The sequence below is a fragment of the Drosophila erecta genome, unplaced genomic scaffold (assembly GCF_003286155.1).
Source record: "Drosophila erecta strain 14021-0224.00,06,07 unplaced genomic scaffold, DereRS2 tig00000055-arrow-pilon, whole genome shotgun sequence".
Classification (NCBI taxonomy): Eukaryota; Metazoa; Arthropoda; class Insecta; order Diptera; family Drosophilidae; genus Drosophila; species Drosophila erecta.
This window is the reverse complement of record NW_020825200.1, coordinates 17,977,213-18,004,010: the sequence shown is the minus strand read 5'-3', so window position 1 is coordinate 18,004,010 and position 26,798 is coordinate 17,977,213. Positions and strand designations below refer to the sequence as shown.

The following is a 26,798-nucleotide window of genomic DNA, read 5'->3' as shown; positions in this document are numbered from 1 at the left end:
TTTGCGGACATTCGAACGGATCCGATGAGTGCCAAGCCGCCTTCGATTGCTTACAGTGCCTCGAGTGCTTGGAGTGACAGATTGACCCAGCAGCTCTCGGCTAGTCGTGTTTGGTAGCCTCCACTCGAGGAAGTCGCCAAACAAACCTGGGTTAGGACCAGAGCATCGCTTTCGGCCCTAAAGATAAGCCCCATCTCGGCCGCGCAGGCACAGGCCAAAGATACAGATACACCCATACAGCCGCGTTCCTCTTCTCACGAGCGTCCACAGTAGCGCTGCACGTCGACGTCAGCAGCGCCGGCAGATCCTCAAGCGGCGTTGATTGGTCGGCCCCCGTGTATCCGAGCGCCAGCCGAACCGGCAGCCGAAGTCCCCAAGCGCTACACTGCAAACTTAGTGGGCGCACGAATGCGGCTGTTAAATTGAAAGAAAAAACCGCTCTAAACAGCAAAGCTAAGATTTACTGTCCGCTTTTTAGCCAGGCCACTGTGAATTGTACGTAAGAATCTCTAGCAACAGCCTCGTAAAAATTGTAATATTAATCCCATTGAAATTAGAAGCAATCAGATACTATTATTAGTTTTAACAAGTTTATTTTAAATATAAATTAATAAATATAAATATTTATATAGTTATGTAAAGATATAAAATTACTTTGTTTGTTTGTCAATGTTTTAAATTATTGTGCTAAAATATTAACACAACCTTAGTTTGCTAGCTAACTACTGGCTTGTTCATCTGAAGGCGTTCTGGTCGCATTTTCTCGCAGTGCCGGCGGCAACGCAGCGTTTACGACCATAACAAAGTAGATATGCCCGGCACAACCAAATTTTTCTTATTTAAGACTAAAAAACCGACTCGCGCAAATCACTTCATACTTGGTTCTTAGAGGGAACACATCGAGAAGCTGAACAAGAGCCATCAAAATTAACAAATTCGCCAGTCGGTCTCCAGCTGAAGTGTAAAAGATAACATTTTAATTGGTGGCAAAAATGCAGTGAAGAAATATTGAGCTTAAGTGATTGCCAACAAGAAAGACGCCTATTTCCGTGTGAAAACATTTAGTGTGCTAGCAATCAAGAGCAAAACACAAAAATGGCCAATGCTATGCGTGGTAAAAAGTGCGGAAGTAGCCGCATCCGAGAACTAATCCTGATCCTGTCGCTGATCACAATGGCCGGCGACTCGAGGGCCACTCCCTTCGATCCCTCCTTCTTCATAGAGGGCGTGCAGTCGGAGGTGGTGAACCCGTTCAACCGCACCATCCTGAACCGCTTCAACCTGACCGAGGAGCAGATCCTGAGCATTCAGAACCGTAGCAACCCCAACCTGCGGGACGACTCCGGCCAGTCCTCCAACCAGCAGTATCTGCAGCAGGTCGCCACTCAGCGGTAAGTGCCAAGCACCTTCCAGTGGTCAAGTGGTCAAAGGGTCAAAACACGCACTTTCCCTAAGAAAGAAAACGTTCAAAATATACGCTTCTCCTACACAAAAGATTGGGTAAAAAATAACATCTTAAAGAGCTGCCCTATTGTATACAAAAATTTCAGGCAGTGCACTGTGCAATTAAATGGTCAATCTGCTGCGGGCATACATTGTGTTTAAACACAATTCCTGCTGCCAAATTTCACAAATTTTGTATAAAACTCGCCGTCCATTAAGAGAGAGATTTGTCCAAACACAGGCCACTTTCATTCAAGGCTAAAAACATTAGTGCATCTCGCCCAAAAAATCTGTAGCGCCGAGTGAAATCGAGTATATTCTTAAAAGTACATTGTACACGCTCTGCTCCATTTGGTTTATCTTCAACACGATTTTCCCCATGCCAACCGATTCGCCGAATTAATAAAAATAAGTTGTGAAAATTAATACTTTCCCGTGAGATTTCCCACATGTGCACTCGATTATTATTTGTTTATTGATTGAATGCTCCGACAAATGCATGAAGTTCCTACCAAAAGTCATAAATGTAATGGCCTCGCTTAGCAGACCGAAACTTATGGTCAATAAATTATTTTAGATATATCCGAGAAGCGTGCCCGCAAATTGCGTCTTTTGTTTTGATCAGACTCTTAAAATAATAGAACGGTGCAATAATCTCAAGTAGTTAAAGGGTTTAAGTCAAGCCTAGAAGCCTAGATCTGTGTCTAAATTAATTAATATTCTTAAGATATATTTAGGAAATTGTGCGCCCTTTTTCGTAAAAACCCTCAATTTTTGCTGGCTCTGAATAGCCCTTAAGCCAGCATCTACCCAACTGACCACACAACGTCTAAGTAGATCAAAGAGGCGGGGGCGCGCCAGCCCAGATCCATCAATGCTATCTGTTGTATCCATCAGATACTGAGATACTGTAGTGCAACAGTCGCGACGCCGCTGCACAATGCGGACACACTGACACAGGCACTGCAGCACACTGCAACACTCTGCGGAATGCAGCGAATTCCGTCGGCGACCTCTGTGTCTTTCTATGGCTGTCTGGCTGATGTCTGGGAGCAGTCTGGGCCACGTCTAGCTATCCGGCTCCGAATGCGACTCCGTCTGTGTCTGTGTCTCCGGCTGCGGCTCTCCGGTAATGAACTTTTTGTAGGTCGTTGCTATGCAAGTCGGGCACTCGTGGGGCCAACAGCTGATATCTAAATTGTTTCATCTCGTTTGATTGCTTTGGCAGAGTTCCGTACAGACGGCAAAAAAGGCAAAAAACCTATGACGTATGAGTAATGTCATCGGAACAGCAGACATGTCTGCCCCCAGCAACTGGCGCAATGGTGCAATGTTGCATTGGTGCAGGGCAAACGGCAGTAGGCGTGTGCATTTGGACTGGCTGCAGTTCGCCGTTGGTTGCATGATAATGAAGTGCAGCCGGCTAGACACTGTCTAGCCGTTGTTGCTGCTGTTGCTGTAGCAGTAGCAATTGCTACTGGTGTTGCTGCCGCTACTGCTGCTGCTGCCGCTGCTGCTGCTACTGCTGCTGAAGCCTGAGGCAACGGACTGCGAAACCGCAGACGAAGACACTGAGGCGATGCATTCAGAGATGTCTGCCCAAGCGAATGGAGGCCACTGCGAATTTCCTCCTGCCCCAAGGCACCTACCCCCCAATGGCACCCTGCCTCTGCGCATGCGTGACTCACGCATGAACAGAAATAGTGTCTAAGCTGACAGATTGTCACGGTAGCATCGACAGCACACCGGAAAAAAAGGGGGAGCGATCCCAGCTCAGCACAGGATTACGCTTTCAGCTTGTGCCTTACCAGGCTCCTGTAGTGGATGCATTTGAATTGCTTCTCAGAACCATCGAAATTATATTTATTGTTCCAAATAACTTGATGAATGCAGCTTCAGCTTGCACAAAAGAATCAATATTAAGCGAGACTACCAACACAAATGTAACATTTTTATAAATTTAATAGTGCTTTGTACTCGTACTTCAATAGTCCCTTTATGGATTGACTCCTTTAGGTCTAGGCCCAAAAATATCCGTATCCAACACGACTCGAGACCCCGCTGTTCGGCGTGAATCAGTTCAGACTGACCCCGATTCCGCGTCTTTTTTTTCGGTGCAGCATCTAGGCCGGCAGACAGGCAGACAGGCAGACAAAGAGACAGTCAGGCAGCGAGCAAACAACGAGCGGACGGAAAGACCGCCTGTCTGACGGACCGACAATCTGTCTAGACGGTGGCCAGACAAACGGCACGACTCAACGAGTTTTCAAGTTCATGCCACACAGCCAACTCCAGACGACTCCGCACGCTGGAATTCCTTGGCCAGCCCAGCTAGCCCGCTAGCCCGCTAGCCAGCTAGCCAGCTAGCCAGACAGATTCGGTGCGGTTTCGGCTCGATCGATGCGATCACAGCGTAAACATAAATATAAACAAGAACCGATAATCAGCCAGGGGCTTGGTTCACTTTTGGAACAGAGCAAAAGACCGAGAGACCGAAAACTGGGTTTTATAATTGGGTTTATTTTTTGGCTAGACAAACTACGCCGCGGGCCAGACCAAAAGCCAAAACAATTAATCAGTTTTTCTTTGTATCTTTTTGTGCATTTCGTGTGGGAAAAGGAACAAGACGAAACGTCAGGCGCGTCTCAATTGCCGATCCAGACTCACACAATTGTCCAATTTCCAGGCAAGTGAGTGCGGGCAGATTAGATCATAGCTAACTAACTATTGTTGTCTGCCCGTATTCCGATGATTGTGCACTTGGAGAAACGTATCATGCAAACTAGTCGTATCCTCACAGGTCTGCAAACCTTTTACATGCAAAAATACATTTTTGCGCATAAATTCATTTTTAATTTTAAAATCCTCTATCAAGATTTTTTGCTAAAAACAGATTTCAAGAAGTAATTCATGGGAGGGCTGCAACCATACATTTAAGTGTGAATCTACGAGCAAATATTGATGAAATAAAGAAGTTTACTCCTGGATCCATAAGGCAGATCAAAACTCAGTTCTTATAGGTAGGCTTTTTTCCCCGTGCACCGACAGAATTTCGTCTCGATCTCAAGGGGTTCTTAAGTGACACGGGTCTGTCGTTAGCTCCACTACGCACACTTAGCTCATAATCAAGTTTAGGAAATATCCCGACGAGCGAATCATGTGAAGGCATTTAATCAGCGTAGATGACTCGGGCCAGTCGCATTTAGTAGTGCCGTAGAACGAAAAGTAGTTGGCGAGCCGCCAAGTGGGATGATTGCTCTTGGGATAAGCAGCTATCGCCGGCCCTCGGCTAACTGACCAGATTAGTGGTAAAAATGATTCTTAAATTGCCCAGCCCAGCAGCATGAGTAGTTTGTATTTACGCGGAGATATTGGGCCTCTTTATACATATATCAAATATCTATCGCAATTAGGTGTTTGTGCTTCAATAACATCTGCGATCTCGGATAGCGGGGGCAGCAGTCCAAGTAGTAGGTGGACTATCTCGGGACTTAACATGCTGATTATCAGTTGATAGAAGCTAAAAATACACCGCTCGCAGTACCGGGAAATAGTTTTGCGGCCAAGCAGTCCACTGAACTCTGGCTAAGATCCGAGCATTTTATGGAAAACAGTTTACTCATTATGGGTGCCTTCCAAAACTTGGCCGCCTGCGGTGACTTATTTACCAGTTCCTCGACAGTAACTAGTTTGGTCGCTGTCGTCGGGCTAAATTGAATCAAAGTTATAGTCCCAGCAAATGGAAACAAGCACGTTTTCCTCGCAGCCCATCTCCTGCCTCTTCTTGACGATTGTGAATGTCTGAATGTAACGCTCTAATGTCAATTAAGTGAATCTTACATAAACACTTGAACTAAATTCTGTGGTCGGGGCAGCTGGGGCATTCAAATAGTTGCGAGATGAACCATCAAAAGATGCCAGCTCTTGATGTCCAGCACCCAAGATGGGGAAAACGGCTTTTCACTACAATTTTACGGTATTGAATTTCTGCCGACGACGCAGAATTTTGCACTACGGATTAAGTTACATATTGATAGCAAGCACTGCCCTTTACATACGTTTAATTACTCCTAATAACATCCAAATGGGCTTTTCAATATTTTGCAGACTTAACGACATCTTCAAGCGCGTCCAAAAGGCCATCTCAAACGAGCCCAACGGCAGCGTCTCCAAGGAGAAGGCCGGCTTTCCCATTTGCAATGCCGAGACCACCAGCCCGGAGGACTGGTCGCTGGGCAATAATGTGACTCTCCAGTTCGCCAGCAGTGTTTTCATTTCCAACAACGACGACCGTCTAAGCAGCGCTCTGCTCCGCCTCTACAAGACCAATCCCGGCCAGACTGGCGAACAAAACCCCGGCCAGGTTGCGGCCCAGCCTATCAGTACTGAGAATCCGGGCAGTATGGCACCAAATTGCGCGGAGCAGCCGCCTGTGGGTCCTCAAATCCGAGTCACCGTCTCCATAGTCCACCAGCAGAGGAAGAAACGTAAGTTAGGTAGGAGAGCTCCAGAAAGTCGAACTTAGAAAATACAATTCCTCCACTTTTATCACCAATTTGTTACTGCTATAAAAAATTGGTTTCATGTAACGAATTTAGAAGTGTTACATATCTAACAGGACACATTTATTTCAGTTTACAATTATTAGAATGCGTTTCTAAGATTTTAAAAACTGCATTAACTGTCAAGACAATTAATAATAAGTTATGTACAATTTTAATGCGGCCTTAACTTGCATTCCAAAACATTTTGCTGACCTAACATAAATTCCTTTTGGTAACTTTTTAAGAAAACAGCTTTCTTTAAAGGCCTACTTTCTGACTGAAGAAACCAAATCTTTTTTTCATCCTCAGAGCGCAAGAAGCGCACCTGCAACACCGCCATGCTTAGCAGCTCCTCCTCCGGCTGGGTGGAGATCGACGTAAAGTGCGCCCTCGCCTACTGGGAGCAGCAGCACCGCCAGCAGCTCCGCCAGCAGCAGCCGCCGCAGCCCCAGCTGACCGCCAGCGTGGTGGGCATCCTGATGATCGAGGTGCACGACGACGAGGAGAATCTGCTCAGGCCGGGGCTCTACTTTGCGCCACCCACTTGCGACCAGGCAGGTAAGCGTGTTGTTTGCCATGTCCAACTAACCGCCCGGGAACGGAGTGGAGGCACCTCGTCCTCCCCATCAGTCACTCTCTACATCTCTCCATCTCTCACTCTCCACATATCTCTTATCCCATCCAAATCGGTGGCGACAGGCCCCTTTACCACCTTTACCACACGGCGATCAGAATTTATTTACATTCCTGAAAGGGTCATTAGTCAGGAAACTTCGGGGGCCCGCCAGCAGCCAGACGTAAATTGAGCTGGCAAAAAATGTACTTTCAATGTAATCGTAGACTGCGAATATCGGTAGACGTAATATAAAAATACCTAGTCGTCAGATTCTACAGTCAGCAAAAACTAAGTCTCAATTTACAATTCATACCCTGCACGTTTTCCATTCGAAATGCCTCCGTCCGTATATTTGAAATCCATTGGGTTGGGTGCTCCAAGTGGAGCGGAAGTAACGAAAGCCCGAGTATCTGTTCAGGATTGACTCAGGTCTTGAAAGCTATTGCCCTGGATCGGTAAGATGCAACATCGCAGAAGCAGATTTAGCTCAAGGTGCTACTAATAAAAATTGCTCATTCGCACCGTTGTGCGCTGTGCTCGGCTTTCTTTGTCGTTCAGTTGTTGCGTTTTTTGCTACGCTAACTTCTTGCCGTTGTTATGTTTGCTGCTTTGCATGCCCTTCATGTGCGCACTTTCCAATTCGCATTGCATGACCTACGACATATGTTACTCCGCTTTTAATGGCCTCATGGATTCACGTTTATTGCAGACATTGCTGTCCCATGGAGCGTTTACCGAACAGAACCGTTTAAGTCTCATCTGGCGAGTTGGACATTGCCAAGGTAAGCGTTGTATCCAATTTCAGCTTATCTTTGGGTTTCCATTCAAAAGTTTAGCGCCAAACTGCTGATACCCGATCGTGTGCACTGCTTGTCAACTGCTTATCTTCTCCCGCTTCGTAACACTGGAAAGTGTGCGACCGTACTTAAAAGAGAGCAGTCGTTTCAACACCTATTTCCCGCCACTATTTGCACTACTGTTATATTTCTTAAAAGTAAACAACTTTTTAGCCGAAGAATCTTTTTTTACTTTTAAATTAAACGTTTTTATACGAAATTAAAACTGAAGTAAAAACTGATAATTATCTGAAGATAATCTTGCCAGCAGTGTTGGGAATTGAGGAGGTATATTTTGAAATTAGAAGTATAAGAACTCAATTATATTAAAAGTGATACATTGTTTGGCATGACTTTTATCAATAACCAAACCATATTTTTTATAGAAAACCAAGGTTAGACATCTTCTTCAACGGTAGCAACTCGATGAAGAGCACCTACAACACCCCCAAGAGCAGAGCTTTTATCGAATCCACCACATCCAACTCACCCACGATCGACAACCAGCTGGACGAGAGCGGCGAGTACGAGAGCCAGCAGCGGGTGCGTGGCAACCTGGTCCACCACCGGCGGCACCACCACAACCACCAGCAGCCGGAATCGGACTCCGAGTCCGCACAACTTGAGGCCGAGATCGAGGCGGAGGAGCTGATGTCCTCAGCGAGCAACAGTGAACAGCAAATGGAGCCGATCTCGAACCACCACCGACATCGGACTGGCCACCATCATCCGCACCAGCTGCACCAGCATCACCACCACCACCATCGCCACACCAAGCACCACAGGACCCCAACCCACAAGCAGGAATAGATGTCGCAATCATGCGTCATCTATTCCCGATATTCTCTCACCCGAACTCATGCTGGTCTTAAAATAATGTCTTGTTTTATATTTGTAACTTTAGGGCCAGTTGACTTAATTAGTTTTTAGTTCATCGGTTTTCCTACCGCGTAACCTTATTTAAATTATATTTTAAGTTTCGTTGTAAGCAGTGCCCATTTTCGGTCAAAATTTGATTTTATTTTTAAATCTCCTTTACACTAGAAGCCTGTGATTTAGATGGGGTTGAAGTCGCACATTTTTTCCTACAAAAATTTAAAAGCCTCAACAGGAGGGCAAACCCGGAACACAATTATTACGAATTTAAGTAATACATTTAGATGGTAAACAAAAATATTCAATGCCTTATCGAAGCATTACAATCCCAGACTTCCGCACAATCCTCTCGAAATCAAACCAAGAACGAACCAAATTAAGCATTTTCGATTCTATTGATAAGCGATTATAGTCCCTGAATATAGTTGTGTTACATAAATAAGTCACTAGGTTAAAAGTGCCTTTCTAAATCTCAAAATTCCCCATTGGAACCCGTTGTCCTATTGGTTTTAAGATTTTAAGAACCACATGTTCATCCAGTCAAACCACATTTTATCCTAATCCTTCACCTCCATACCTACTAAGTGCATTTGCAAATCGATAAAAAATATATAAAGAAAAATATGATCTATTAATAAATTTAAGTCGCACACGTGTAGAGTTGCGAATCAAATAATATATGAAGCCAGTTGACTACAGACTTTTTTGTATTATCCTCTTAAATCAACTTGTCGCACGAGGGGCTCGACGATAAGATACGATTCTCTTTCTTATAAAATCCCACAGAATTGCGATTGGAAATCTGCTTCAACTTTGCACTCAACTTTTTACCACTCCCTTCGATTGGCCAATCAATTGTGACATTTTCGTAATCGCCGACCAACAATGAAAGCCTTTATCAATGGGCGGGTGTACGACTTGGTATCTCGGTAGCCCAGCGCACTTATGTATACCTTCTTCTATTGCAATCACATTCCTCAAACGTCATTGTTATCGCGTGCAATCTGCTGAGGAGCACATGGCCTTTCCGAAAATTATCTGGCACTAATATCGGTGTAGAACGCATGCCATGAACCTCTTATTTTTAACAACCAGCTGATAAAACAGGCTACATGTCTCCCAATTGCCTATTTAGCACTACACTGCAATCGCAGGTGTAGTCCGCTTTTTAAATATTTAATTTTAACAACAGAAAGATCATCAATCACTTATTACAGCTTTCTCTCTTGTTTTTATTTAAAAATAACTTTGTATCATTGAGCCATTTTGTGGCTCCCTTCAAGTTAAAACTCAATTTGTAAAAATTAAGTTGGTACAATTCAACTAATATTTATTTAATAATTATTTCATTCTGTAGTTAAACCAAATTAACACCTTACCAAGCATTGTTAGCTGGGTGCTCAAGTACCCATTGATATGAAGAAATAAAAAACCCAATTTAATATTTCAACCGGAGAATTACAGATTTCATACGAGACTTAATGTAAACTTCAGGTAAGGCTCAAATCCACAAGGCCAAATGGTATCAAGATACTATAAATCAGTAGATAGAAAAAATAGCAGTGCGAATCCTAAACCTGATACTCCCTTATCAGATACCGTGTAGTAGCGATTGTATTATAAAGGCCCGTTCGGAGCAAATCCAATTTAGTCTTGCCGCGAGTTTCAACGGCTACGAAGTTGTGGTCGGGCTAAACAGATGCATTTATCAGTCATTAGTATTCGGGCAGTACGCAGAGAGTTACGACGTTGAAACCCGTTTCGGCCATAACAAGCCGATAGTACTCATCAAATACAAAGCAAAACAAACAATAAAAAGTTAATTAACTGGCGTTCCACAAAATCAAGGTGCAATCATTATATAGACTTTAAAACAAACTGAATTTACAAAAAGTGTTTCAATGTAAACTCTGTATGTCTTTACTCCAGTTTATTGTGGAATAAAAACCGTATTCGAGAAAAACAAGTGTGCTCAAGGGTGAATCTATAACCGTATTCTCAGAACTGGATTATTAAATAGAAGTGCTTTATTAACTTTCACGTGTTTGGCTAAATGCCACTCTGATATTGTTATCAACTTTTTTTCTATTACCCTGAATGGAAATTCCGAACCGAAAGACCACATAACGAGGACATATACTATATTGAATGCGATTTACAGCCCAATTTATCAGGAATGAGAGTTGAAGTGGGTTATTTACAACCAAAGCTAAAGTTTAACATTTTAAGTTAATGCCCGGAAATTATTTGAGAGTATTCACGTGCTTGAGTTCAGTCATTGACTCTGAAAAACCAAGTACCCAATGCCATATTCGAGTCCTCCAGGCCCATGTGCAAACTTAAAAAAAAGAATCTTCGGATCTTATCGCTTTCTTATAAGTGGTATGAGTAGTCCAACAATCCGAACTTTGATTTACCTAGCTAACACAACCCTATCTTGTGCTATTGGACAATTGGCATATCTGCCCACTCGAGAACTAAAATATTTTGATAGAGATAATGTCAGATTATGATTGCGGTAAATTACCTGTTGCCGGGTAGTTATACCCAAACCTCGTAGTTTTACTCTACGTATAATAGATTCGTTGAAAAGTATGTAACAGGTTGAATAATCATTAATTTCGAATAATTATTCTTCACCAGGATGTCCGTCCGTCCGGATGTCCGTCCGTCCGTATGAAATTCGATGTGTTGGATTCTCTACGAGCTAGAATTCTGACATTAGTAATGCACATAACGCCTAAGCAGCTTAAAACGTGTTTCTAAACGTTGCAACGCTCTTATCGGTAAAGTCTGCCCACGTGCTCAATGTCTAAAAATGTTTTGATAAGCTTATCAAAAATAGACACCTTAGAATTGCTTAAACTGAACCTTTAGAAAGTTGTTAAGAGAAAACCAAAGGAATATTAACAAAATAAAGCAAGTAAATGTAATGCTAAAGCTTTCGGATTCTGCTCGCAACACACTCCATTTGCTGTACAGGGTATAAAATAGTCGCAACACTTAACTTCAGCGTTCGCTCTTGATTTTCGTTATAGATGTCGGCCGAATCTTCAAAAGGATCTATTAACAATGGTTACGAACTGGATCATGTAAGCTTGCCGTTAAACGTATATGATAACTAATATAATATTATAAATTATTATAGAAAGAGTTGGACATCCGGGACTCGGAGGAATTCAAGGAAATTCCGCTGGAAAACATAAGCGAGGTCCCAAATAAAAGAGGATATTTTGAAAAGAATCCTAAAGTAGCCCGACTTGTGAGGATCTCGATTTATGTATTTCTGCATCTTTTTGTTGTGGGATACTTCTCCTATGCGACCTATCACTACCATGACATAAGTAAGTATATCGCCTAGTAATTAGACATAAGTACTCCATTACTTCTCTACAGCGAATTACGAGTGCCACTGGCAAGAAAACCCGTTGTGCGGCATCAACTTCTGCACGGGTTACGGAATGCTGCTGCTCCTCCTGGGATTCATCTATTTGGGTCTCTTCTACTACTACCTCTTCAAGCCGATGGTGGGCCACAGCCTGCACAGGAACTACATCAGGCCCTTTTCGAAGAAATGGCACAACTTTAGCAGAACTAGGTAAGTCCGTACCCCTATTTAACCAGATTTTCGAGACAGATTGGGATTAATTTGTTCAACCTTCTCAGCCAATCGTTAGCAAAACCTCGAATCTATTTTAAGTTTGCATTTTCTTATACAGAGGCAAAATAATAAGATAGTAAATCTGTAAATTTCCATATTGAATTTAAAAAATCGTACTCACTGTTTGGCATTATATTTTAATTAATATATATAACTACAAAAAAACCGTATAGCATTATATAACATTTCTTAACTTAGTTCAAAGTCCCGTGAGAACCATTTAAACTTAAAATATTTATTATTACTATTACTATTTTAATTATTACCTCTCTTTGTTTTCCCAGAGTTGTGTCATTGGCCAGCATCGCATTGCTCCTGACCCTATTGGCCATCTTTTCGTACTTCGAGTGCCGGGACGAGCCCCAAAAACTGGTGTCCCTGGTGGCGCCCTGCTTCTTCATCCTGTGCGGCTACGTTTTCTCTACGAATCGAAGGGCCATTCAGTGGCGCATAGTCATCACGGGGATCACGTGCCAGTTCCTGCTCGGCATTTTCTGCATCCGCTGGGAGGTGGGCCGCAAAATCTTCGAGTGCATTGGAAACAAGGTGGCCACGTTCCTGGACTACGGCACCGATGGAGCCGAGTTCGTGTTCGGTGACTTCCTGGTGAAAAACAATGTGTTCGCCTTCGCCATCCTGCCGGTGATCTTCTTCTTCAGCTTCTTCATCTCCATCCTGTACTACATGGGCACAATGCAGTGGGTGGTGGTCAAGCTGGGCTGGATCCTGCAGCAGATCCTGGGCACCACTGTTTGCGAAAGCGTGACGGCGGCAGCCAACATCTTTCTCGGCATGTCCGAGAGTCCGCTGCTCATCCGCCCGTATATCAACAAGCTGACCAAAAGCGAAATCCACACCATCATGGTGTCCGGCTTTGCGACTGTGTCCGGAACGGTGCTGGCGGCCTACTTGTCCTTTGGTGCCTCGGCCGCCCACTTGATCACCTCCTCGGTGATGGCAGCTCCCGCTACTCTGGCTATCTCTAAGCTTTACATGCCCGAGACAGAGGAGAGCCAGACCTCATCCGATAAAATCGAGCTGGAAAAATCGTACGTATTTCTGAGTAGCTCAGTATAACCCAAATGGCTAACTAGTTGCCAATCATACTTGTAGACAAGACTCTTCTCTGTTAGACGCAGCGTCCAGTGGTGCCAGCAACGCTGTGCCCATTGTGCTTGGCATCATCGCCAACATAGTCGCCTTCGTCGCCTTTATCGCCTTCCTAAATGGTCTAGTCAGTTGGTTCGGATACCTGGTGGGTCTTGAGGATATCGACTTCGAGTGGATATTTTCGAAGCTCTTCATCCCGCTGGTCTGGGCCATGGGAGTGCCGAAACAGGACTGCGATATCATCGCCAAGGTGGTGGCCACCAAAACCATCATCAACGAGTTTGTGGCCTATGAGCGTCTGGGTCAATACATCGAAAATAATCAAATCACTGTGAGTTGTCGATGGTGTAAATCCATTAATCCATCAACCAAAGACATTAGAATAATGTCTAAAGCCTTTGCATTAACTCATCTGGAAACTAAAGATAAATTTCAATTATCGTAGGCCCGCAGCGCTGGAATCGCCACATTCGCCATCTGCGGCTTTGCCAATCCCAGTTCCTTGGGCATCCTTATCGGATCCCTCAGCGCCATGGCGCCCCATCGTCGCTCCACCATTACATCAGTTGCCTTTCGAGCATTTGTGGTGGGCAGCATAGTCTGCTTCGTATCCGCCAGCTTTGCAGGTCAGTGGATGACCGATCGAAAGTATTTTGTTATTTTAACTAGTTTCACTATATTCCAGGCATCCTTATACAAGAAGAGGATGAGCGGACGAACTACAACAGGATATTCGAGAAATTGGGTCGAAAGAATGTTACACAGTTTTAGTTCCTTGAAGTTGTAGTTCGTGATAATTAGCTGATCAAATTAGGCAAAATACACTTCTTATTTATTAAATATGTTTAGGGGTACTTTTATTTATTTGTTTTCAAGGGGGCTGTGGGATCTGAGTCAGTAGATCACACTCTTGTTTATACAGCACACTTTAATTCACTTACACACAAAATGGCAGATCCACAAGGAGGTGAACTGGAAGAAAAACCTCCACCATCGAGGACAGAGCGAATTACCTATTTAGTACTTCATGTGCTGCTTCATGTCATATTCATATCTTACTTTACGGCAGCCACAATCATTTTCATCTTGTACGGTGAGTTACCACACTTAATTATGAACTCGTATGTTAATAAACAAGCCTAGACAAGGAATCCAAAGACTGCTGGCCCAATAGGGGAGCCACTACCCAATCGATAGCTAACTTAACTGAGGACGATGATGATGATGATGAAGAAGAATTTTCAGAAAAGACCGTGCCAGAAGTAAAACCAAAAATATTGTGTAAAATTAACTGGTGCCACGGATACGGGTTCCTCATCGTCATGTTCATTTTATTTTATATTTTATGGCTGTACTACTGGGTATTTAAGCCATTCGTGGGCATCAAGCTGTATAATAACTACCTGGAACCAGCCATTGACAGATGGATTGAATTCAGTCGCCAGTGGTGAGTACAAGCTCAATTTTAGTATATTGAGGTTCCCTTTGATTTATATAAGCATTCGGTGGAACGAGCGCCACTAGTCTCACATTCAAATGCTCGAGACGGCATACTTCAACAGCAATTGTTTTAATACGATAAGTCATGAATTTAGGGCCCCCGAAGTTTCTTCCCAGAAGTAAAATCTTCTAATCACATCCTTCCATTTTCTCCAAATCTAGGGTAGTGTCCGGCGTAATGCTAGGGATTGTGGTCGCTGTGGCGGTGGCCTACCTCGGTTACGAGTGCCGCAATGATGCGTTCAAGGCAGTCGGACTGCTGGGACCCGTGTGCTTCGTCCTGATCGGATTCGCAGTGTCCAAGCACCACAAGAGAGTACCTTGGCGCATAGTGACGCACGGGCTCCTGGGCCAGCTGCTGTTGGGTATACTCTGCCTGCGCCTCCCTTTTGGCCGCTCTGTCTTCCAATGCCTAGGAGACAAGGTGACGATTTTTCTGCAGTACGCCCGGCACGGAGCCCGCTTTGTATACGGGGATCGCATCTGCGATGAATATGTCTTCGCATTTGCCATTCTGGCGGTGGTGTTCTTCTTCAGCGTGATCACTAGCATAATGTATTACCTTGGCTGGATGCAGTTCATACTGAGCGGTTTTGGCTTCTTGTTGCAGGCCATGGTGGGCACCACTGTTTGCGAAAGTGTAAATGCAGCGGGTAACGTCTTTCTAAGCATGACCGAGAGCCCTCTGATCATCCGCCCGTACATTGAAATACTAACCGTCAGCGAGTTGCACGCTATATGCACCTCCGGCTACGCGACAGTGGCGGGTACTGTCCTGGGGGCGTATGTGTCCTTCGGTGCTTCGGCAGCCTTTCTAATTGCAGCCAGCGTGATGGCTGCGCCGGGATCCCTTGCTTTCGCCAAGCTGTTCTACCCCGAGACCGAGGAATCTCTGACCAGGTCCGACAACATTAGGCTGGAAAGATCGTGAGTTTCTCTTCATAAAAGATAACTTCTGATAATCGCCTAACTACCTTGTTAAGGACGGATACGTCTATTTTGGATGCGGCAGCCGCGGGAGCTGCGGCAGCCTTGTTGATTGTGCTCGGAATCGTCTCAAATATCATTGCCTTCCTAGCCATTGTGTTTTTCCTAGACGCTGTAACGGAGTGGATTTTTGAGTTACTTGGACTGCAAAACATTACCCTGCTATACCTTCTCTCCCAGATCTTTATTCCCATTGTCTTCGTTATGGGAGTGCCGTGGAAAGACTGTGAAGAAATTGGCCTGGTGGTGGCCCAAAAATCGTTCATCAACGAGTTTGTAGCCTATAAGAACCTAGGCTTATTGATGAACGATAAAAAGGTTGAAGTGAGTACACATCCGTATATTTTCTTTGTATACATTATTTTGAACCTATTATACTTATAGCCGCGGAGCGCTGCCATTGCCAATTTTGCTCTTTGCGGGTTTGCCAATCCCGGATCCCTGGGCATTGTCATCGCTTCGCTAAGTGCAATGGCGCCGACGCGACGAACAGACATCACCAGGGTAGCTGTTCGATCTTATTTCGCAGGCAGTTTTGTTAGCTTTACATCGGCTTCGTTTGCAGGTAAACTTAAATACATTATTTACACATTATTTCTAACCGCCACATCATATTTATTAGGGATTCTCATTCAAAATGAGTTTGCGGACAGTAATTAATTGCTCTATGTTAGCGAGCGATACGAAAAGCATGGATCATTCCCAGGTTTGAAAACGTATAATTTTCATAATGTGTATACAAAGTTAGGGTACGATTCTACTCAAATTATCCATAACTTTCTTGTGCAAGTCCCAATCGGCAGCATCGAAGTCCGTACTGCAAAGCTGAAGAGAAGCCTCATACATTTCACGAAGGATTTCTTTAGGTGCCAATTCACTCCGCTTACGTTTTAAGCTGGAGCATAGACATTTGTGATCTTCATGCCGAATGTAGCTTGATTTACAGAGATTAATTGAACCATCGAGCATCGTTTTGGGTTTGTCCTGCAAAGCCTTAAACAATGGGTCTATGGAATGGCGGGCACTAAAGGCTCTTAGTTGGGCGTCATCGCTGACTTTGCAGGAGTCAAGGAATTTCTGTCCATGCCAGTTTGTGCATCCACTATTTGGTGTCAGTCCCCTGAGTATCAGTAATTGGGTGGACTTATTCCCACGTGCTAGTAGTTTGAAGTAAGCATTAGCAAAGGTAACGCTTTTGTCAATGCCGAGAAGTTTCTTGGCCATTTCCGATGTCTGCTGAAACCAATGGGAACAGTCTATTTGATCGTGTTGCACCAAAAGTTCCTGAAGCGCAACCTTGGGTTATACAAATTAAACGTATGTATACACATTTTATAAATTTACTTTTACTAGCTTACCATTTCATAGTAGACCTCAACTTTTGTGGGCGCTGAGGAGGATATGAGTTCTAAGCGCTTCAATATCTTCATTCCTATGTGGCTATCGGCTTTTGCTACGGCAGACAGGTCCCGGAAGTTTTGAAAGCTTATGGCAGGAAGTTGGTGCTTTCTCAAGCAGTGGAAATATTTAAGGAATCGTTGCACGTGCAATTGGCTGGGACTTGTGGAAAACATGGCGTAAGAATTATTGCACTTATGCCAGAAAGCTATAGCCTGTTCTTTGGCATGATCTGTCCAGCATTTGTTAGCCTCTCTTAGTCTGAAACAGAATGGCTTATTAAATTTAGAGTATTTGATATATATTTACTAACCGGAAGCACAGCATGAGAATATCGGCACACACTTGCGATGTAACAAAATCATTTTGAAATATGCCGGTACAGAAATACTTATGTAATTCTATGTTACCCACCAAATACAAAACACTTCCAAAAGCTTGCAGTACTTGATTCCAGCGTTCACCATTGACAAAATTGTTGGCATCTGTGGGCTCAGTAAGTAGTAAGAAATAAATGTGATCCAAAAGACTCCTTACCTTTGAACAAATACTCAAATATTTTTTGTAATGTTCGGCATGTACTTGGAGGCACATCCGCATTGTCTGACGATACAGCATTTAAAAAATCAATGCAAACGTCGAAGTAGTCAGATTCTGGGGTACCAAGGGTACTGGATATTAAATACTAGAAAGTCAAATGTTATATTAAAATAGATCTGAAAGGCGGGTGATAGATAAATCGGTTCCAAATAGAGTCTACCAGAAGGCAAAAAATTCGATTGACTTATTTGCAAGCGATTTCTGCAGCCCGCGGAGAATTTCATCTTACATCTTGACACTTTTGGAATGAGTAAACCAGCTCTAACATATCTATTACGTGTGGTCTTACATACGTTGAAATTAGCTGTTGCTGTTCGATGTCGGAGTAATATGGTAACCTCCTAGGGAAAAGACAATTATGGCCAATGACTATTTAAGTTCCCAAACTTACGTTTGTTCACACATTACTAAATCCATCAGACAAGCAGCTACATCATCATCAACATGCACTACTCCTTTTTGAAGAATACTATGTAGCATTAAAAAATAGGTCCGGATAATAACTATAATCTCTCTTAACTTTTCCGCAGGAACATTAGGTGTGCCCTGAAAATTAAAATCTATTATGTTAAATAAACTGTTATACAAATCATAATATATGTTATACGAACGCTGCTAAAAGAACTGTCCAAGTAACTGATACCCATTTCACATAGATGCAATACAGTTTCCCTAAGCCAATCGGGCATTTTTTCGTCCTTAGGATTACCATGACAGATGGACATGAAGTGCAAGCACATGTTAGCCACCGCCTCACTTGTCCTTACAGACAACTGCAGATCACCAATACGCGTTCCTTCGAAATCTGCTATTTCCATTATCTTTTGCATTACTACAATAGAAAAATATAAATTACTTTAGAGCCACTCCAGCTACTACCAAATATTATTATTAAATTCGACGGATCACATATCGTTCGAGCAAATTCGTCAAATTTAAGCCGAAAGTTTAAACTAAAACCAGCTAGTTCGATAGTATCATTAAGATAGTGTTCCTAACTTACAGAGCACAAGGCGAGGGTGGACTTTTGTCGATTTAGTGCTGGTGTCCTTTAGTAAAGAAAGCGTAGCGAGCTGAAGATCCGCTACAATCTGATGGTGACTCCGTTCGCTTGATGATGTAAGCATAAGTATATGAAAAATAATATCCTCGAGATAGGTTTTTATCCGAGCAGCTCTTACCTTCCTAAACAGAACTCGATCATTAAAAAGACAAGATAGCCAAGGATATGAACCAGACGTTCGCCTGCTTTCAGTAAATGATCCCTAAATTCGGATGCAAAGACATGGGCCATAGACATGAGTTTTATATGACCGCTGTGGACTTCAGTGTCAGTTTGTGATTCCTGAGGACGAAATTAAAATTAATAAACTAAGCACATTGTGTGACGATTACCTACAATTGTAAACCACTTGCACATTTCCTTAACTGCTCGTACGCAGCACACAGATTCATCCATGTATGCTCTTAATAGTTTACTGAACCACAATGTCAAGACATCCACCGGGTTCGCGGATTTATTTGCGATACATGCTGAGCAAATGGAAATCGCCGAATCTACGTCTATTAACAGGATGATGTCCTCCTGGTCTATAGTCACTAGCTCACTGTAGGTTACAGATATACCCAGGCTATCATTGTTCCCGGACATCTTTGCATAAGTTCTAAATCCTCAGTGTTTACAAAATTATCGCGCCAATTGGTTAATACAGATGGGACACTGACATGTCGATAACTTGACTAGTATCGATCAATTTAAAGGGAACTATCTCCTTCACACATATATCTAAGGTAGATTTGAATGAAAAATCAAAAAGTTAATTAAATTTAAATTAAAAATGGGTATTAAATAAATCACATATAATTCTGAGAATAAATGAAAAATCAAAGTAAATAGAATTTAAAGTCAAAATGCGTATTAAATGCAGCTTACATTCGCACAGAGCACACATAAGAACGTATCGATAGTTACATACCGATACGAAATTCTTTTCTTCCATCACTAATATTAGCGCACGTTGTTTTCTTTTTTAATTTCGTTGTATTTTTATTTACCTAAATGCAACGAAAGGAGACCAATCCTTTTCAGATTCTGGGCCTACGTCCATGGTTGGTAAAGCAGCTGACCAAGTTGGGTAATGTCAAGCCGGCCACGTGGTGAACCAAGTAATTTATCCTTTGCGCTTTACAGGCCTGAAAGGGGCAACCCCAATCCAACAGAAATGCATCCCGGCGATATTGGCGGGGCAGGATTGCATTGGAGCTGCCAAGACGGGCTCGGGCAAGACTTTCGCCTTTGCCCTGCCCATTCTGGAGCGGCTTAGCGAAGAGCCAGTGAGCCATTTCGCCCTGGTGCTGACGCCCACACACGAGTTGGCCTACCAAATATCCGAGCAGTTCCTGGTAGCTGGGCAAGCGATGGGTGTGCGCGTGTGTGTCGTCTCTGGCGGAACAGACCAAATGGTAGAGAGCCAGAAACTTATGCAGCGGCCGCATATCGTGGTGGCCATGCCAGGCCGTCTCGCGGATCACCTTACCGGCTGCGACACCTTCTCCTTTGACAATCTAAAGTATTTGGTTGTTGACGAAGCTGATCGCATGTTGAACGGCGACTTTGACGAGAGCTTAGCTATTATCGAGCGTTGTCTGCCCAAGAAAAGGCAAAATCTCTTTTTTTCCGCAACCATGAAGGACTTCATTAAGGAGTCCAGCATATTTCCCATCGCCAGCGATGTAAGTTCGTTGAACACGCTATTGAATGGTACTCTTAGATGTTTTTTTTTCCGAATTTAGTGCTTTGAATGGTCGCAGGACTCAGACGTCGCCACTGTGGACACTCTGGACCAGCGCTATCTGCTTTGCGCCGACTACGATCGCGACATGGTTTTAATAGAGGCACTGAGAAAGTATCGCGAGGAAAACGAAAGCGCTAATGTCATGATATTCACCAACACAAAAAAGTGAGTGCAGAATAACAGGAAGTAAATATAATATATATATTAACGTTTTAATAATAACCACTTAGGTACTGTCAACTTCTCTCGATGACGCTAAAGAACATGGACATCGATAATGTTTGCTTGCATGGTTTCATGCGACAAAAGGAGCGCGTGGCTGCTCTCAGTCGCTTCAAATCCAACCAAGTACGTACACTGATAGCTACGGATGTGGCCGCCAGAGGTTTGGATATACCCAGCGTCGAGCTGGTTATGAATCACATGCTTCCGCGGACACCCAAGGAGTACATCCATCGTGTGGGCAGAACAGCGAGAGCGGGTCGCAAAGGCATGTCCATCTCCATATTCCGCTTTCCACGCGATCTAGAGCTATTGGGCGCCATCGAGGAGGAGATCAACACCAAACTCACAGAGCATCCCATCGATCGTAAGTTATGTTAGAATTAGTGACACACAAAATAAATAACATTTATATACTTTAGAGCGCATGGTGGAGAGGATCTTTATGCAAGTAAATGTCACGCGCCGTGAATCTGAGATGCAATTAGATAATAACGATTTCGACGAGCGAGCGCAAAATTATAGGCGAAAGACGTGGATTATGGAGGGCAAGGATCCAGACCAAATGGAAGCACTGTAAGCAGTAGAAGATCCGCCTATTTTTGTATTTTAAGATAAACCTTGTATCCGATCCATAGGTATCGCAAAAAGCAGAAGGATAAACTAAAGGAAATACGTCGAAAGCGGAAACTGCAACAGGCAGAGTCGGCAGCCAGCGAAGAGGGTAAAGCTCTCCTACTGGATGAGCGCTTTAAATCTGTAGACAATGGGCGATTTGAGAAAAAGGGAAAAGGACGAAGTAGAGCTGCCCAAGGAGATACTTCATCAAAACCGCTGAAAAGGCTTAAAGGAATACCAGTTGCCAAAAAGGGCAAAGGAGTTATGAAAAAGTCAATGGGGAAGCTAAAGCGTGATGTTTAAATATACTTTTATGTAATAACAAATTAACTTTTGAGCTTACACTGCTAAGTAGTTGCAAAATTCTAACTTAAATAATTTCCAAAATTCAGACATGCTAAGGCTAGATGACCAGGCACTAGGGGCGCATCACTAGAATCAGTCTAAAGCGATTGTCAGAAGGGCATCCTCTGGGTGAACCTCTAGCAAAGCCTTGGCACCATCGTTGAAGGGGAACGAAATGCTGCCGTCTATAACCAGGTCTGTGAAGATGTAATGCCATTGTTATTTATCATATGTCATTCCGTATCTGGACAGGCAACTACTCACTGGCATCGATGCAATGCGACTTGACAAACACGGTCTGCACAAAATCGCGCTCCTTAAAAGTCTTTGGTGAAGGCCAGACGCCCACGCAGATTTGCTCCCGGATTGAATAGCAGAGGCGCGGGTCGTCTGGCGCGAACAGCAGGCCCTGGTTGTACCTCTGAGCGATCTCCTCTGCATTTTGGCGTAGCATCATCACGTTCTTTGAATTGCCATTCGGAAGGGAGCGCAACAGGTCGTCAACATCCCGGCTTGTGATGCGATTGATGCTGGTGTGCCAGGATGTTGAGCCCGTTCCTGTGCTGACGCACAATCCAGAGCATTTTGTCTTGTTTACCACGTCCTGGTGGTCCAGCACCAGTTGCAAGTGAGACACTCGGGCCGATAGATGCTCACCAATAAATACCTATGTAGATAAATGGAAAGATCTACTAAGTCCATTATAAAACCTTCCATGTCATACCTCGTTTAAGGCCAAGTAAGGAAGTACACGTTTCATCTTGGCCTTGTACTTGTGAGCCATATCCTGGTCCAGAATTTCGGGTGCAGTGCTGACCTGCTCCATCTTGACCTCCGTATGCCGGAAAAGGTCAGTTGGCTCTGGAATCTTGCCATTGCTACCCAGCATCGTTGTCCGCACCCTCGAGCGATGCATCCACTTGAAATCGCCCTGCCAGGAATGGGGATATTTATTTAATGCACTAAGATAACCTACACGTTGCAGGACTTACGCTCTTGATGCGGGAAACGGCGTCGGCCGGATTGTCCGAGTAGTGCTTGGGCAGCATAAGTCGGCCCTCCGAGTGAAGCGGATCCGAGTTGAAGCCGACGATCGGCGTCTTCTGCTGGCTGAGTGCGAAGAGCGGACTGGCGCGTCCAGCGGAAAGAAGGAAAGTGCCATCGCCGCCCACTGGCACGATGACATCCGCCCAGCTCATGACGTCCTTGCTCAACGAGCTTCTAAATTCAAGTCTGCTCGTTTAGTAAAGTCAACACACAGGGCGAGGGGCCGCATAAGAGACACGAAGTGTGTGAAGATGGTGGAGATCAATTGTAGTGGGAAGTAGTCACAAATCGAAGATACATATAGAGTATAGTATGTGACGAAGTGACGAGACACACAACACAAAATTGGGAGCAGTGACTGGAGGCCTGAAGGTGTGGATACCTGGGTGCATGTCGTCATAGAAAGGATTTCATTCAAAGCCATGAAATCATATCTATTACTCAATTACTTACTTAATTACTTTCCGACATTTGTAGGTAGTTTAAGATCCAATTCGTAAGAAAATATTTACGTTTAATTTATCCTTGTAAATAAATGCTGCCTTGTTTTTAGTACATGTACCCAGGGCCTCCACCCTGTTTAGGCAGCACTCCACATAGGACTGTGTGTACGCACCTGCTGGACAACTTCACCTCGCATCCAACGTCCTGGAAGCTCTGCACGATCCGCCGCTCGAAGTCTTTGTGCACCTTGTGCAGGTGGAGGACCATCTCCACGTCGGTGCCTCGGTCACGGAGCTTTTGCTGGAGCTGATCCGGTGACAGTTCCGGGTGGCGCAGCTGCTCGAACTCATAGCGGGACAACTTGGTGACGACCAGGGCCCGCTTAAGCCTGAAGTTGGTCGGCGTATACTTTGCGTACTCTGTTTAAAATGGCAAGTTGCAAGCGAAAGACCTCGTTAGTCCGATCAATGTTTGCTCCTTGTCAAGGGAAATTTACTCAACCCCTCAGGAACAATTTTCCTGCCGTTTTGGAGCATCTTACGACCGAAATCAATGTGTAACTACTCGGTTTTAATGGAAATTTCCCGGAACAGCTGATAAACGATACAGTGCAAGTGGAAAGTATTTTTCGTCCAAAACGTTTATTGAAAAAAGTTTTATATTCATTTTTGTACCAATCTAGTTTTTGGTAGTTTTTCTAAAAGTTGTACATATGTACATATCTTACATACCACGCAGCACAACATAATTATTATTTATAATTATAATTACATAGGCGAATTGGAATTGACATTTTTAAAGATTACTGGTTCTTTCATTAAGTAAACAAATTACAAAATTAGGTACAAATTACGTTCTTCAAATTGATTTTGTAGTTAATATCAGTTTTTGTTCTGTGCTCAATATTAAGAAGACGAAAATATGTAGATTTGGCTTAATATCCACTTTTTGGCGGAAAAATTTCGTCAGCCAGTGTGCGTGGGGAAAGTTCATCATGACAAAGAATTTGGCGAAAAAGTGTTTACTGATAATCTTCGGCTTGGTCAACCTCAGAAGCGATTAAGGCTGTCAAAGCGAGCCTACGATCTGGTGATATAGTATTAGTTTACTCCAGCAAATGCCTAAGGCTGATAATGAAGGCGGCAACGAAATCACAGATAGCTAATGTGTATAAAACACCTCAAATTGTGCCGTTTCAGCTCCGAAATCCCACGCATCCTTACCTTTGGAAAACTGTTGGAGCAACTGCTTCGACTTCAACATGCTGGGCACTACCGAAGACGAACAACGCACATTTAGGGTACTGTGTTAAGTTTATTTCGTATTCTTTGGGAAAATCGTTTCAGAAAAACTACGCTATACAAGTATCTAAATGAAAAGAATCGATGGCTCTTTCTTCCGTTGGCCACTTCTGACTGCGATTGCCCAAACAAAATATCTAAGTGTCCGTTCTACATTCGACAATAGCCAAAACATAGGTTGATATTAGTGTTTAGCACTATCCGGAGTTACGATCACTACTAACTATCCCGCTATCCGATCCCGATGATCATTTTCACGTCCGCTCTCTAGCGGCTTGGCAGATTAACTGATTAATACTCTGTTCCTCTCCGGCACATCGGTTATGTATATGAAATCGCTTTTGCTGTAAATTTATCGCCGCTTGTTTCTATTTTCGTCCGCTTTCGCCTCTCACATCTCGTTCGTCCGTGTGTACTTCTTGTTGTGCATTACTGATAAGCGGCGAAGCCTGTTCTTATCAGCCGAAATATGTGTTCTATATAAAAAAAGCAGACAGCGACTATTCACCCCTGGCATTCACTATCATCGTCGAAATCGTCTTCTTCTTGCCTGCGTCGACTTACAATTCGCACAGAAAGTGCGCGCCAATCCGACGAATTTAAATTAAAACATGAGCTGCTTGTTACTTAAAAATAACTTAATTTAGATAGGTCCTCTAAGTATATCTCGGTTATCTAGTTAAAACGCTGCTGTTCGTCCCTTCCATCAAGTTTAGGAAATGCAACACTTGGGAACTCCTCCACCGACCCGTTTATCCAGTCGCAGTTCTTAAATAAGGAAATTGTAGACTTATATAAAAATGGTTAAGATAAATTATGTGTAACAGCTGAGTGGTATAGTTTGTTAGAAATAATAAGATATATTTGTATATTACAACACAGGGGCTGTTGTGAAGTAATAGATCATAAATGATTTCGAACATTACCTTAAAAAACTCACAGGATCCTCCTTGGTTGTTTTGCTGGGCAACGCTCTTGAGCAAGAGCATCACGTTATGGGCCATTTTACTGACTTTCATGCTCTCGGAATCAACTGCGGCGGGTTCCAGACCAGTCTGCGGCTTATGAACTTTCTGCCCTTCTCCAGCAAATATATCCTTTGAGATATCCGTGTAACGCGTGATGGTTTCACAGGGCAAACGATTCTTGACTCGATTATCCGGAATATGGGCCACCGATTCGATTAAAGAGCCTATCGAGCTGTAGCCGGTCCAGTCGCAGTGGTCAGGTTCAATGTTGTTGGTGCTGCGACGTAGATCACTGGGTGCCTGGTGAGTATACTGGAAATGATTGTTTACATTCATTAGTACGTCAGTTTGTTGATTGGCATGGATTGTTTGGCTGCTGAAGGCATTGTAGGCTGTGCGGGGGTGCTGCTCCTTGGCGTTCTGGACATGGTGCTGACGACGATGGATTTGGTTGCGCCTATGGACGTTTTGCTGATGATTGCGCCTCTGGTTTAAATTATTACGAAATCGAGAGCCATCTCTCAGATCTAGGCGCGATTTTACGTGACCACGTGCCTGGTCATTTGGCACTAATTGATCTGCCCCTGATGGCCGGTAGACGTTGTTACCATACAGGCGCCACATTTCGGAGCTTTGGGAGGCCTCCGAGCTGTGGGAGTCCTGCTCCCAGTACATCTTATCAAAGTCATTTATCTCATAGTTCATTTGCGCGACATTAGAATCGATCTCGGTGCCGCCATTTTCCACTAACTTTGTCTTCAGCACGGAGCTCTGGAAATCTTCATCTTCAACATCGTCGTCGCCACCTTGATCAGGCTCCTTGTAGGACCGCAAGTGCCCCGCTTGGCGTTTACCGCTCTGCGGGACTGCATTACTAGAGTAACGGGGCGGTATTTTGGGTTTCGGTACTACGCATTGTTCGTAGTACTCATCTGTCGGTTTAAAAAACTATTACTTTGAGGATAATCGCAAATGGAGAAGACATCCTTACGCACCCAAAGGCAGCATCGCTCCGGGTGCATTGAAATCCGTCATGGTGCTCTTTCCCACCCGCAACTAAGCCTAAAATATTGAAACACTTAACAAAAAAAAGCTCGGAGCCGCGTTAGTCTGATCTGTGAGAAAAACAGTTACAACCGCCGCGCTTGCAGCTCTGCAATGGCAACAATCGAATTGCAATCGAGGTTAATCGAATTACAGCAGCATGGGACGGTCCTTTGAATATTTTACGGGATTTTGAAAATATTCTTTTTATAAACAGTGGACCTTCTCTAATGGATCAATGATGAATACTTTATTATTGTTTTATTCGTGGCCATTTGTACTTGCAAATGTATCCATTATCCTAGTGCGATAATGTTTATACTATATCCACGTTGGTTAATATATTTTTCTTTATCAAATTAAAGCAGGTATTGATTTATTGATTGAAATTTGATTTGAAAAAAAGTTTTGCTAAACAGTGTAACAGCTTGCAAACAGACCAC

At 43.6% G+C, this 26,798-nt stretch overlaps 7 protein-coding genes across 12 annotated transcripts; 4 read left to right on the top strand and 3 right to left on the bottom strand.

Moving 5' to 3' along the window:
- Positions 1-862: 862 nt before the first annotated feature.
- Positions 863-9,015, top strand: LOC6541070 (protein anachronism). 3 transcript variants are annotated; one of them, XM_001970336.3, is made up of 5 exons: positions 863-1,391; positions 5,551-5,930; positions 6,297-6,545; positions 7,313-7,385; positions 7,826-9,015. In XM_001970336.3, exons 1-5 carry the CDS (start codon positions 1,096-1,098, stop codon positions 8,247-8,249), a joined length of 1,422 nt encoding a protein of 473 aa, XP_001970372.1. In that variant the 5' UTR covers positions 863-1,095; the 3' UTR covers positions 8,250-9,015. The 3 variants fall into 3 exon arrangements, with proteins under 3 accessions (XP_001970372.1, XP_015014795.1, XP_026835091.1); XM_015159309.2 differs by having other exon boundaries at positions 5,551-5,939; XM_026979290.1 differs by having other exon boundaries at positions 5,551-5,939; positions 6,297-6,541; positions 7,826-7,927.
- A 938-nt stretch (positions 9,016-9,953) lies between these two features.
- On the top strand, positions 9,954-13,936 carry LOC6541069 (solute carrier family 28 member 3). The gene is made up of 8 exons (XM_001970335.3): positions 9,954-10,163; positions 11,354-11,407; positions 11,464-11,659; positions 11,712-11,913; positions 12,261-13,025; positions 13,090-13,417; positions 13,532-13,712; positions 13,772-13,936. Exons 2-8 carry the CDS (start codon positions 11,354-11,356, stop codon positions 13,855-13,857), a joined length of 1,812 nt encoding a protein of 603 aa, XP_001970371.1. The 5' UTR covers positions 9,954-10,163; the 3' UTR covers positions 13,858-13,936.
- A 57-nt stretch (positions 13,937-13,993) lies between these two features.
- LOC6541068 (sodium/nucleoside cotransporter 2) lies at positions 13,994-16,238 on the top strand. Its single transcript, XM_001970334.3, has 6 exons — positions 13,994-14,179; positions 14,230-14,533; positions 14,749-15,513; positions 15,570-15,897; positions 15,958-16,138; positions 16,196-16,238. The coding sequence occupies exons 1-6, from the start codon at positions 14,035-14,037 to the stop codon at positions 16,231-16,233; spliced, it is 1,761 nt and encodes a 586-aa protein (XP_001970370.2). The 5' UTR covers positions 13,994-14,034; the 3' UTR covers positions 16,234-16,238.
- Positions 16,185-19,328, bottom strand: LOC6541067. Its single transcript, XM_001970333.3, has 10 exons — positions 18,971-19,328; positions 18,753-18,916; positions 18,575-18,681; positions 18,183-18,403; positions 17,963-18,117; positions 17,801-17,912; positions 17,509-17,656; positions 17,285-17,456; positions 16,932-17,232; positions 16,185-16,869 (listed from the first exon to the last, which is right to left on the bottom strand). The coding sequence occupies exons 1-10, from the start codon at positions 19,220-19,222 to the stop codon at positions 16,318-16,320; spliced, it is 2,184 nt and encodes a 727-aa protein (XP_001970369.2). The 5' UTR covers positions 19,223-19,328; the 3' UTR covers positions 16,185-16,317.
- A 219-nt stretch (positions 19,329-19,547) lies between these two features.
- On the top strand, positions 19,548-21,532 carry LOC6541066 (probable ATP-dependent RNA helicase Dbp45A). Its single transcript, XM_001970332.3, has 6 exons — positions 19,548-19,706; positions 19,763-20,304; positions 20,365-20,531; positions 20,597-20,955; positions 21,011-21,164; positions 21,227-21,532. The coding sequence occupies exons 1-6, from the start codon at positions 19,631-19,633 to the stop codon at positions 21,507-21,509; spliced, it is 1,581 nt and encodes a 526-aa protein (XP_001970368.1). The 5' UTR covers positions 19,548-19,630; the 3' UTR covers positions 21,510-21,532.
- On the bottom strand, positions 21,500-24,716 carry LOC6541057 (NAD kinase 2, mitochondrial). Of its 3 annotated transcripts, none has more exons than XM_001970331.3 (6): positions 24,266-24,716; positions 23,215-23,461; positions 22,544-22,784; positions 22,276-22,482; positions 21,816-22,218; positions 21,500-21,748 (listed from the first exon to the last, which is right to left on the bottom strand). In XM_001970331.3, exons 1-6 carry the CDS (start codon positions 24,303-24,305, stop codon positions 21,645-21,647), a joined length of 1,242 nt encoding a protein of 413 aa, XP_001970367.1. In that variant the 5' UTR covers positions 24,306-24,716; the 3' UTR covers positions 21,500-21,644. The 3 variants fall into 3 exon arrangements, with proteins under 3 accessions (XP_001970367.1, XP_015014572.1, XP_026834689.1); XM_015159086.2 differs by having other exon boundaries at positions 22,544-22,772; positions 24,266-24,632; XM_026978888.1 differs by lacking the exons at positions 23,215-23,461; positions 24,266-24,716 and adding an exon at positions 23,052-23,152 and having other exon boundaries at positions 22,544-22,980.
- On the bottom strand, positions 24,644-26,503 carry LOC6541065. Of its 2 annotated transcripts, none has more exons than XM_026978889.1 (3): positions 26,303-26,503; positions 25,270-26,243; positions 24,644-25,111 (listed from the first exon to the last, which is right to left on the bottom strand). In XM_026978889.1, exons 1-3 carry the CDS (start codon positions 26,331-26,333, stop codon positions 25,019-25,021), a joined length of 1,098 nt encoding a protein of 365 aa, XP_026834690.1. In that variant the 5' UTR covers positions 26,334-26,503; the 3' UTR covers positions 24,644-25,018. The 2 variants fall into 2 exon arrangements, with proteins under 2 accessions (XP_026834690.1, XP_001970366.1); XM_001970330.3 differs by having other exon boundaries at positions 26,307-26,503.
- Positions 26,504-26,798: the final 295 nt, after the last annotated feature.

Coding starts and splice junctions, on each gene's coding strand:
- LOC6541070 (XM_015159309.2), top strand. CDS start 1,096: ATGGCCAATGCTATGCGTGGTAAAAAGTGCGGAAGTAGCCGCATCCGA. Junction 1,392..5,550: donor CAGCAGGTCGCCACTCAGCG/GTAAGTGCCAAG, acceptor AATATTTTGCAG/ACTTAACGACATCTTCAAGC. Junction 5,940..6,296: donor GAGGAAGAAACGTAAGTTAG/GTAGGAGAGCTC, acceptor TTTCATCCTCAG/AGCGCAAGAAGCGCACCTGC.
- LOC6541069 (XM_001970335.3), top strand. CDS start 11,354: ATGTCGGCCGAATCTTCAAAAGGATCTATTAACAATGGTTACGAACTG. Junction 11,660..11,711: donor CTATCACTACCATGACATAA/GTAAGTATATCG, acceptor ACTTCTCTACAG/CGAATTACGAGTGCCACTGG. Junction 13,026..13,089: donor AAAATCGAGCTGGAAAAATC/GTACGTATTTCT, acceptor TCATACTTGTAG/ACAAGACTCTTCTCTGTTAG.
- LOC6541068 (XM_001970334.3), top strand. CDS start 14,035: ATGGCAGATCCACAAGGAGGTGAACTGGAAGAAAAACCTCCACCATCG. Junction 14,180..14,229: donor AATCATTTTCATCTTGTACG/GTGAGTTACCAC, acceptor AAACAAGCCTAG/ACAAGGAATCCAAAGACTGC. Junction 14,534..14,748: donor ATTGAATTCAGTCGCCAGTG/GTGAGTACAAGC, acceptor CTCCAAATCTAG/GGTAGTGTCCGGCGTAATGC.
- LOC6541067 (XM_001970333.3), bottom strand. CDS start 19,222: ATGTCCGGGAACAATGATAGCCTGGGTATATCTGTAACCTACAGTGAG. Junction 18,404..18,574: donor CCACCCTCGCCTTGTGCTCT/GTAAGTTAGGAA, acceptor TTTCTATTGTAG/TAATGCAAAAGATAATGGAA. Junction 18,118..18,182: donor TGGACAGTTCTTTTAGCAGC/GTTCGTATAACA, acceptor TTTAATTTTCAG/GGCACACCTAATGTTCCTGC.
- LOC6541066 (XM_001970332.3), top strand. CDS start 19,631: ATGCAACGAAAGGAGACCAATCCTTTTCAGATTCTGGGCCTACGTCCA. Junction 19,707..19,762: donor AAAGCAGCTGACCAAGTTGG/GTAATGTCAAGC, acceptor TGCGCTTTACAG/GCCTGAAAGGGGCAACCCCA. Junction 20,305..20,364: donor TATTTCCCATCGCCAGCGAT/GTAAGTTCGTTG, acceptor TTCCGAATTTAG/TGCTTTGAATGGTCGCAGGA.
- LOC6541057 (XM_001970331.3), bottom strand. CDS start 24,305: ATGTTGAAGTCGAAGCAGTTGCTCCAACAGTTTTCCAAAG. Junction 22,483..22,543: donor CCGTTTCCCGCATCAAGAGC/GTAAGTCCTGCA, acceptor CATTCCTGGCAG/GGCGATTTCAAGTGGATGCA. Junction 21,749..21,815: donor GTCGCATTGCATCGATGCCA/GTGAGTAGTTGC, acceptor ACATCTTCACAG/ACCTGGTTATAGACGGCAGC.
- LOC6541065 (XM_001970330.3), bottom strand. CDS start 26,346: ATGACGGATTTCAATGCACCCGGAGCGATGCTGCCTTTGG. Junction 26,244..26,306: donor CGGAGCGATGCTGCCTTTGG/GTGCGTAAGGAT, acceptor TTAAACCGACAG/ATGAGTACTACGAACAATGC. Junction 25,112..25,269: donor GATCCTGTGAGTTTTTTAAG/GTAATGTTCGAA, acceptor TCCTTATTTAAG/AACTGCGACTGGATAAACGG.